Below are 10,805 nucleotides of genomic sequence, written 5' to 3' on the forward strand. Positions count from 1 at the left end.
GGATTTAATGGTGCTCCGTGGGATGTTCAAAGTTTTGGATATTGTTTTAGAACCCAACCCTGATCTGTACTTAATATGCCATTTAGCAGACGCTTTTATCCAAAGCGACTTACAGTCATGTGTGCATAAATTTTTACGTATGGGTGGTCCCGGGGATCGAACCCACTACCCTGGCGTTACAAGCGCCATGCTCTACCAATTGAGCTACAGAGGACCACGTCAGTTACTTCTCCACAACTTTGTCCCTGACCTGTTTGGAGAGCTCCTTGGTCTTCATGGTGCTGCTTGCTTGGTGGTGCCCCTTGCTTAGTGCTGTTACAGACTCTGGGGCCTTTCAGAACAGGTGTATATGTACTGAGATCATGTGACAGATCATGTGACAGATCATGTGACACTTAGTTAAATAAAGTCCACCTGTGTGCAATCTAATTATGTGACTTCTGTAGGTAATTGGTTTCACCAGATCTTATTTAGGGGCTTCATAGCAAAGGGGGTGAATACATATGCACGCACCACTTTTCCGTGATTTATTTTTTAGAATTTTTTGAAACAAGTTATTTTTTTCATTCCACTTCATCAATTTGGACTATTTTGTGTATGTCCATTACATGAAATCCAAATAAAAATCAATTTAAATTACAGGTTGTAATGCAACAAAATAGGAAAAACGCCAAGGGGGATGAATACTTTTGCAAGGCACTGTATTTTGTGTAATAAATGCAAAGGAGGTGGTCAATCTCCCTCTCTTCCCTTCGGTGGGAGTGGTCTCAGTTTGTGTGGCGTATCTTGATCAGCTCACCGTGGCAACACCATCCACTCCGCCCTCCTCCACTGTGTTACCCTTGCTCATGGCTTTCATCTTGTCCATGATGTCAGTAAACGTCTCCTTCACCGTCTTCTCCAGGATCCAGCCTTCACTTTCGCTCTCTGGGTCTTCTGGGTTGACCAGGTTGGACAGGGAGGTGTTCACGTACTGGAGGCCGATCATCACAATAACCTACAGAGGATAAAGAGAGACATATTAGTTACAGCTAGCCTGGGCTAAGACTAACAGCTAGCGTGTGTTGCCATTAAACCCCTACAACTCATCCAGAATGCCGCAGCCCGTCTGGTGTTCAACCTTCCCAAGTTCTCTCACGTCACCCCGCTCCTCCGCACACTCCACTGGCTTCCAGTTGAAGCTCGCATCTGTTACAAGACCATGGTGCTTGCCTATGGAGCCGTGAGGGGAACGGCACCTCCGTACCTTCAGGCTCTGATCAGTCCCTACACCCAAACGAGGGCACTGCGTTCATCCACCTCTGGCCTGCTGGCTCCCCTTCCTTTGCGGAAGCATAGTTCCCGCTCACCCCAGTCAAAACTGTTCGCTGCTCTGGCACCCCAATGGTGGAACAAGCTCCCTCACGACGCCAGGACAGCGGAGTCACTCACCACCTTCCGGAGACATTTGAAACCCCACCTCTTTAAGGAATACCTGGGATAGGATAAAGTAATCCTTCTACCCCCCCCAAAAAAAAAAAAAAAAAAAAAAAATGGTCAAGTGGTTATCCCACTGGCTATAGGGTGAATGCACCAATTTGTAAGTCGCTCTGGATAAGAGCGTCTACTAAATGACGTAAATGTAAATGTAAGAGCTACACCTGGCCTGAGGTAAGATCTAGCTTCAGCAACATGCTCATGTACTGGAAGTGAAAACCCACCATAACTAAATCTAACCCTACATTGACCAACCTACAGGGGTAGACCCAGAGAGAGATAGACACATCAGCCTGCACTAACAGCTATAGGCAATGGATCACACCAATCAGCATTTAACAACTGAATATGTAGCCTCGCCTATGTTCCACATAAACACATCAAACCAGTCTGAAGCAAGGAGTTAGCTAAAAACAGACAGAATCACACTGACAGGGAAAGCAACAACAAGCAAAAGCAATCATAAGTTTGCTAATGTAGTAGCATAGTGTACACAACCAAATAAATGTATTTTTTACCTCTACACTATCTGTGTTTCTGATTGGTCATTTTATAACCCCCAACATTAGATCAGGAGTCTGATTTCCAGAAAGTGGTTTATAATTGGTCCCTCCCCCAAATTAAGATATCACTCCACCTCTCACAAGGCTATCGGTAAGGTAATACCATGGAGACAGTTGCGTAACCATGGTTATTCCAGGTAGGAGATAGCTCTGGTTGTTTTTGTCCCTGATAAGCTTCAGCAGATTGAGTCTTAGACAAGTCTAGGTTTTCAAGACACATTAAGTACTGTAATATTTATAGAACAGAGATTTGCTGTCCGTAGTAATATGTGTTTTACAAACACCAAAACAGCAAAACATTTATAGTAACACTTCTCTCATACTTCTTCAGTTAATTTATTCTGAAAAGAGCGAGTTGCACAAAGAGACAAACAGCACATGTTCAAGGGCAGCCATTTTGCTTTTTTGTCTGCGTAGGCAGGTGGCAGTTGCAGATTTATGCGCCAGCCAAAACCAGTAACAAACCTGATTCAACTAACCAACCAAGCATCTTCTTTAATATAGACTTAATTAGTCTTAATTAATCAGCTGTGTTACTGCTTTGGTTGTTGTGAAAGCATGCATCCACACGGGCCCACAGGATTACCAGTACAGAAGTCTCGTTACCAGCCCTGTGTACTACTGCTGTAAGCCTTACAGGTGAAGCTGCCTCTACGCGCGTGTCTATGTGTACCACTGTAAACCTGGCAGGTGTGTATGTGTACCGCTGTAAGCCTAACAGGTGATGCAGCCTCTACAGCAGAGAGCAGCAGGTGTAGCAGCAGCCCACACATGAACTGGTAACATGACTAAGGCAGGAGGGATGGATGGGGTGGAGGGAGGTGTGCAAATTTACATTGCGAGTAAAGGAGGACACCATGCAAGGAGCTCTGGATCTAGCCAGGCAACTGGGGCAACTTTGTCAACTCTCAGTGACGAACGCCATCACAAAAAATACACCCCACGCCTTTGAAAAAGCATGTGAGAGGGAGTATTTTCCTTACCTCCAGAATAGCGACCAGTAGCACCAGGGCTCCTATGGTGTTCATCATGCCTCCGTAGTAGGATATCAGTGCATCACGGCAGCCCCGTTTCCAGATGTTCAGGTCCTCAGTGTGGTGGTCGTAGGAGTAGTGGGCCGTGTTGTTGGTCACCTGGTACTGGATGCAGGGCCGCGGGGAGCTGGGGTTACAGCAGCTGAATGGAACAGCATCCATCAGGTACTTCCCATCCACGTTGCTGCCGATACGACTGGGGGGTGAAAAGGCAAAGGACAGAGGTTAGGGTATTATGGGTTTTGGTCAGTGCATTGTGTGTTAGGGTCAAGGTCTTATGGGGTTAGGGGAGTGAAAAGGTAGCCATCCATCGGGTACTTCCCATCCACATTACCGCTGAAGCGACTGGGGGTCAGAGGACAAAGGGCAGAGGGTCAGGGTAATATATGAAAGCTCTACCCAATCCATTCTTCATCATGTACTGTAAGTGTGAGGAAGTCCTAGTGAACTACCAGTATTTAGAAAGGTAGTATTAGTCTGAAAGAACATCTACAACAAAGTCATTCATACCTTGACACAACCTAACACAGCTTTTTTGTTCAGTGTCCATGATAGAGGGTTTACAGAGCTTGCATTGTTTCTGACACAGAGCTGAAATCAGTCTCTCACATGCTGTCTACCTGGTAAAGAGAGGATCATGAAGGTCTATCAGTCTCTCACATGCTGTTTGAATGGGATTAACCCCATTAGCCCCTCCCTTCTGTGGACACTTTGCTCTCTTCACACTGGCTTTGGGAAGAAACTAATACTGCCACTTGCTTTCCAACAAAGGTGCATGAGCCAAGAACTCTGCTCACATTGGGAAGGAACAATAATACTTCCACTATACCTCGCTTTCCAACATAAACAGATATACACACTGAAGATGAGAAAAACATTCAGCAACTCTTGGAGGATACATCCTCCTTGGAAAGATGCACATATAGTATATCTGCCAAATACTCAGAAATTACAGCAAAAGGTTATGGAAAATCATGCTGCACACCTCTTACGAATGCTCTCTCCTAGAGTTACTTTCCTCTCCTACACTGAGAGGGCATTTCAGAGGATGTATTGAAATTGTATTCATAAATTGATGATTGATTAATTACTTCGAATGAGGATGAATTGCCTAAATGGAATTAGTCTGCATACTAGCTAATAGATGGCTGGATATACAGTAGTAGTAAACCTTGTTGTGACAGGTAATCAATCAAGCAGTTTGTAGAACGTCTGAGTAGATGAGGATTATCCTAACAAAGTGAGACTGAAAGGACTGACCGTGACAGCAGTAATCTCTGATTCTGTAGCAGGAAGTGTGCATTTGGCCTTTGGGTGGGCTGGGGGTGGGGTTTCAATTGTGATTGACAGGTGTAGGGCAGTTCTAAATTAGGATTATGGAAAGAGTGGTGTGATGGGATCAGAGATGAGAAAGAGTGACAGGGATACAGATCATTCCCAGTCATTCCCAACAACACAGACATGGAATTATACTCCGTTGGGAATACTGACACTGCAGGATAACGCTGACACAGACCAGGGATGGGAAACTCTAAACAGGACCTTGATTTGCTGAATCAGGTGTATTACAGTAGGGCTGGAGCCAAAAATCTGCATAGATCTCCAGGAGTAGGGTTTGCCAGCCCTGCTTTAGATCATTTGTTTCCTGAAAGCTAAGGAACTTAAGCAGGACTAAGATGTGGTCCTTTCACAGTCCATAGCCCATCATCATCATCGTCATCATCAACCCTGAATCAATAGAGCACGCAGCTAATATCTCCTTGAGGTCTTATTGGTTAATCACTGTGTCTAGCTTAGCCCCTATTGGTCAATTATTCTCTAAGTGAATGGTTGGCCAATCACTGTCTCTACGCAAGGCCTTATTGGCTAACTCTGTCTCTCTCTAGGCAGGTGTATTCCCAGACCCTCACCAGGCCGCATGCTGATTGGTTAGGCCATAAGCCTGAAGGATGAGGAAATGTGATCCAAGAATATTAGCCACTAAGAATTCACAGGCTCACACACATTCGCACACACGGTGCACGCACACCTGACAACACTTACAATGAAAACTGTCCCTTTTTACAACCACACACTTGATATCACTTACACTGAAAACCAACACTTGAAACAACTGCAACCAAACACACCTTACACCCATACACTGCAAAATGGACCCCTGCATCATTCCCCTTCAACTCTCACAGAAAGCTCACCTTCCTTCCTGCCACCACTTTCGTTATTACTCCACACTAATGACTGAATCCCCCTCACCTCCCATAAGTCGAAAACCAACCCACACGTACGCACAGCCCCATCACCACCTCTAACACTAAAACCTCAAATCCACTGATCCTGTAATCCCTCCTTTACCTTATTATGGAAAGACACCCTTTTATATTGCTTACGACCCGCCTCCATGCACCTGGAATCCATTTATAATGAACACCCATTAAGAACAGGAAACTCACCATAACCTAACCCTACAATCTCCATTCATACCATTTGTTGGTGTGGGCCAATAGTTAGGATAGGGTTGTGTTAGCTATAGAACTGATCATAGAGCTGTTGCTAATATCATGACTCACTCTTTAACTTCCTTGGCGCTGAAGTCCAGGTAGCGGTTGCTGACCCACTGGATCTCGAACCAGTCCCTGAAGTTGTTGTTGCCACAGCAACGGAACTCCATCTGCATCTGGTCCAAAGTCCTCTTCATGTAGCAGCGTCCTGGCGTGTCTGTGTCCTTGTAGAACTTCAGGGCGTTCTTCAGGCCCTCGGCCAGCGTGAACTGGAGAGGGATCCTCATCAGGAAGCAGAGCAGAGCCGTCAGCACCAGGAGACAATTGAAAGCCACACAGGAGACTAGAAAGGATTTGAGCATGGGCTTCCACCTGGAGAACTTGATAGGGTCCAGGGAGTCGTAGCAGATCTTGCCTCCCATGGCGTTGATCCCACAGGCCAGCAGCCCCACGGCAATTAGTAAGTTAGGGACGAAGTGGCTTTCGTTGTTGTCCATCATCTCTGAGCGCTTACGCAGCTCAATCTTAAAGAACAGCCCCATGCTGAAGACCAGCACGCCTGCCATCACTGAGAACCAGTACATCAGCCATAAGAACTGGGCTAGCTTCACCCGCTTCTTCAGGTCAAACTTGACCACCATTAGTGCCATGGTGGCAACCTAGGGATATTCCCTTCCTATACACAAGGAAAATACACTACTGAGATGAGATATAGCTCTGAGGTCTGGTCGTTCTTCTGGATGTCCCAGCCAGCAGAGTTTCAGCTGTTCCCGTTAAGCGGTTTCATCCGTTGATTCCCTGTTAGGTGGTTTCAGCCGTTCTTTTCGTCTCTCAGTCTCTCCTGCAGCTCATCCAGCAGAGAAGGACTGTCAGCTCAGGCAATGATCTGTAATCCATCCCAGAGAGAAGGAGCAGAGGTCAAGGAAGAGGAGTGTGGTTATTCCTTCAGGCCCCTCTCCTCTCCCATAGTGGCAGGACCCTAAAAAGAAAACTCACCCAGACGGATGACAGAACACAGGGTCACACTTTCCCCCTCGCCTCGGTTCCAAACTTTCCCTCCAAAAACATCAAAATCAACAGTTGAGGCTAATCGTGATGTTCCTTTCGCTGGTTGGAAGAGGCTTGAGGAAGATCCTCCAGATTCCAGCCAGAGGGGAGGTGCGTCATGATAATCCCCTGTAAGCAGCCTGATCCCATTTACAAAAATCCCCCTCCAGAAGATGAGCCTGGCTGTAAGCTGTTGCCAGGAGACATAATTGGTTTGAATGCTCACGTGGTCATGGTCACCCTGACTGAACCCACCGGGGGCCGTTAACGAGGACAGTTAATGGTTAACGGAGAGTGGAGATGTGGAACTACGCCGTGCTGCGCTTTTGGAAGGGATCCCTGGGTTCAGACGAGGCAGAATGTTTACAGTGTAGTCACCTGAGATGATTCAGTAAACCACCCAAAAAACATGTAAGCCCCTCACAGAGACAGACAGACTGGAAGAATGGGTCCTTAGAGTAGTTCCTACAACAATCACAGTCGCCGCATGACCCACTTAGCTCCACCTACACTCAGCAGTCAACAACCTGTCAGTCTCTCACCTGTAGTAAGGAAGCAGGCAAATGTAGCTATAGGTGTTTGTGTCTGCACTGACTGAACTATCTGTGTAATGCTGATGGCAGTTTGGTAGACCAATAACTAACTTCTAATGGGGGCCTCTTCACTGCACAGCAAAGTTAGGATTGCGATTGGTACAGTATATGAGAGCAAGGAGATGGGTGTGGTTGTGTCAGTGCATTCAATTAACTACATGATAGACTGACACCAGTATGCTCCGCTGGTTTCTCGCTGATCTCAGGCTCTGTCACAAGTTCTGCCAACTACTGAATGTGTCATACAAGGTCTGCTGGCCTGTTGTGCGTGCACTGGGACGCACAACAGGCCAGCAGACCTGATATGACACCTTCAGTAGTTGGCAGAACTTGTGACAGAGCCTGAGATCAGAGAGAAACCAGAGGAGCATACTGGTGTTAGTGTGCCTGAGGGCAGAGACCAGCACTGTCACTACAGCAGTATGATAATGACCTCAAATGCATGTTAGCTATCTCATTGGAAGAGTGGGGAGAGGATGTGGAAAGGGAGGGAAAGAAACCGTTAGGGACGTACACAGATTAAGCCTAGTCCTGGACTAAAAAGCATTTTCAATGGAGATGCCTAGGAATTTGAGGATTAGGCATAATCTGTATATGGGAAACCACCCCTAACAGTTTCAGTAAAATATTTCATGCACAATTAAAGACAAACATAAGAAACTGACAGATTTGTTGGAGTGTCAGCCAAACCCTTTATTCACATCTCTAGTATCACTCCAGACCACATACAGTCAGAAGAACAGATACATTGGAGGTGTATAGTGCTTTACAGATGGGAGAATAATGACAGAACAAGTGCTGTTTGTAAATATAAGGTGGCGTTGTTAGTTCTTTTAAGGACTAAGGTGGTCCTTTCTGATGAAATGAACATGTAATGAACTGTGTAACAGTACATTGCATGTGGTTAACATATTCTCTGTTTATTGCCCAGAGTAGGGTAGTGAGAAAGCAGTAATGCGTCAACTTTTTCCTCCCTGTGAGGAAATGTTAAAAAGATTTCAGGCAGCACGCTACCATGAATATTACCCAATAATATTTTTTTATGGTCAACCCTGTCAGGACATCTATGGAACTACGGAATACTATGGAACAACACAGCATAAAATCACATGAAAAACAAAGTTGCGTAAGGCTTTGTCACATCAGGGCTGAGTGAAAATAAGAAAACTTCATTTGTTTTATTGACATGCTCTTTGTATACTAATGTCTCTAGGAGTCCCATTCAGTTCTTCTCTCAGATTCTGGAATGACAGACCAGTTAGGAGATTGGGTCCCTAAGGCCAGCCAGTTAAAATCATCCACCTGGTTCCAGTTGTTACTCTCCCGGTTCAGACCAGACACCTTGAAGTCCTGGTCCAGACCCGGGTAGGACCAGGCAAAGGGGGCGAAGCGCACCCCTTGACAGTCCTCTATGATGGCGCGGCTGGTGACGTGCAGATAGACCTGTGTGTCGGTGGTGTGGTGAGTCCGTAGCTGCTGGCATGGGAAGGAGAGGGTGCTGCCGGTGCAGTGGTCCACGAACACAGAGCTGGACACCGGCCCAGAGAAGATTTCACAGTTCTGGACGTGTTTGATGTGGACGGTGCTGGGGGAGCCCAGGAGTCTGACCTTGCAGTTGGTCAGGTGGGTCAGTAGAACGTCCTGTTGTTTAATCTCCTCCCCTGACTTGGTCAGCACCTGCCAAAAATAAACAGTGGTCATCAGAGATTTAAGATACATACCTGCAAAGAGTAGAATCTAAATCACAATTGACTAGAGACAAACATTCTCAGAAGAAATGATTTAATTAATGTTGTTATGTTAGGGACTGTTACCTGGGTCTCAAAGTGGGAGAAGCCACACTGCTCTAGCGGGCTTATGGCTCCTTCCACTTTAGTTCGGCCAGAATCCTTAGGTGTTACAGGTGGAGCTGGTGGGTCTACTTTGGGTGTATTTGCTGCGCGCGACCTGAAGGCGAACTTCTTCTTGGGGAGAATCTCGTTTCTCTTCTCGGCCAGAGAGTTCTGTAGTTTCTGGAGCGCCGCCTGGGCCTGTCTCAGCTCGTACTGCGGTAAAAACACCATGCTATCATTTAGAAACTTCTGGAGGTGCTGTGTTTTAGTAGTCACTTCCTCCAAGGTTTGGGTGGCCAGGGCGCGGTCAGTAGCCCCCGAGCAGCCCGCCAGTAACTCCTCGATAGCCGCCCTTTCACTACCGAACGTCGCGGTGAAGAACCCACTCTTCTCCTCCGTGACTGACTGGCTATTTTTCGCCTCTTTCTTTCTCTCCACGTCCTCGAGCCTATCCTGTTCCCGTTTCAGCATCCTGTCGGGGATCTTAATGGCGGACTCACTAGGACCAGAGTCCCCGTTTCCCTGACAAATACCACTCTCCACATCCATGTTTTCACTAATGTTGTTTGTGTCCGGAAAGATGCGCTTTGCTTCTAACAAACGGCCTTCTTATTGGATAAATCTCTCCCCCTTTGTGACTATACTGTCATTCCATTGGTGGATTAGGGACCGCTGTTTCCTACGTTCTCCCACTCCCACTCTCACCCAAATTCATATTTATTTATTATTTATTTAACCTTTATTTAACCAGGCAAGTCAGTTAAGAACAAATTCTTATTTATAATGCCTACCAAAAGGCAAAAGGCCTCCTGCGGGGACGGGGGCTGGGATTAAAAAATAAATAAATATATAGATATAGGACCAAACACACATCACAACAAGAGAGACAACACAACACTACATAAAGATAGACCTAAGACAACAACATAGCATGGCAGCAACACACGACAACACAGCAAGGTAGCAACACAACATGGTAGCTGCACAAGAAAGACATGGTACAAACATTATTGGGCAATCAATACATGATTGTTTGAGCCCATAACAAATATCCAGTGTTGGAAAAAGTACCCAATTTTCATACTTGAGTAAAAGTAAAGTTATGTTAATAGAAAATGACTCAAGTAAAAGTGAAAGTCACCCAGTAAAATACTTATTGAGCAAAAGTCTGAAAGTATTTGGTTTTAAATATACGTATGTATCAAACGTAAATGTACTTTCTAAAATATGCTTCAAAAGTAAAAGTATAAATTATTTCATATTCCTTATATTAAGCAAACCAGACAGCATGATTTTCTTGTTTTTTTAATCTACTGCGAGCCAGGGGCACACTCCAACACTTAGACAAAATTTACAAATGAAGCATTTGTGTTTAGTGAGTATGCCAGATCGGATGCAGTAGGGATGACCAGGGATTTTCTCTTGATAAGTGTGTGAATTGGACCAGTTTCCTGTCCTGCTAAGCATTCAAAATGTAACGAGTACTTTTGGGTGTCAGGGAAAATGTATGGACTAAAAAGTACATTATTTTATTTAGGAATGTAGTGGAGTAAAAGTAAAAGTTGTCCAAAATATTAATAGTAAAGTACAGATACCCCCCAAAACGACTTAAGTAGTACTTTAAAGTATTTTTACTTAAGTACTTTACACCACTGTAAATATCCATATATAATGATGTTCATGTTCTATTGTGCCCCACTGCGAAAGCAAGTGGAAGGATGACAATGCACATTATTAAGCAAAACCTGAGCTTTAATCTAGG

General features: G+C 45.3%; 2 protein-coding genes across 2 annotated transcripts; both read right to left on the reverse strand.

Moving 5' to 3' along the window:
* Window positions 1-790: 790 nt before the first annotated feature.
* Window positions 791-6,221, reverse strand: prph2a (peripherin 2a (retinal degeneration, slow); the record flags this gene model as incomplete). The annotated part of the gene is made up of 3 exons (XM_084141402.1): window positions 791-997; window positions 3,023-3,269; window positions 5,641-6,221. The coding sequence occupies 3 exons, from the start codon at window positions 6,219-6,221 to the stop codon at window positions 791-793; spliced, it is 1,035 nt and encodes a 344-aa protein (XP_083997528.1).
* A 1,670-nt stretch (window positions 6,222-7,891) lies between these two features.
* On the reverse strand, window positions 7,892-9,612 carry tbcc (tubulin folding cofactor C). Its single transcript, XM_084141515.1, has 2 exons — window positions 9,026-9,612; window positions 7,892-8,888 (listed from the first exon to the last, which is right to left on the reverse strand). The coding sequence occupies exons 1-2, from the start codon at window positions 9,590-9,592 to the stop codon at window positions 8,421-8,423; spliced, it is 1,035 nt and encodes a 344-aa protein (XP_083997641.1). The 5' UTR covers window positions 9,593-9,612; the 3' UTR covers window positions 7,892-8,420.
* Window positions 9,613-10,805: the final 1,193 nt, after the last annotated feature.

Source organism: Coregonus lavaretus (assembly GCF_964263955.1).
Source record: "Coregonus lavaretus genome assembly, chromosome: 25".
NCBI lineage: Eukaryota > Metazoa > Chordata > Actinopteri > Salmoniformes > Salmonidae > Coregonus > Coregonus lavaretus.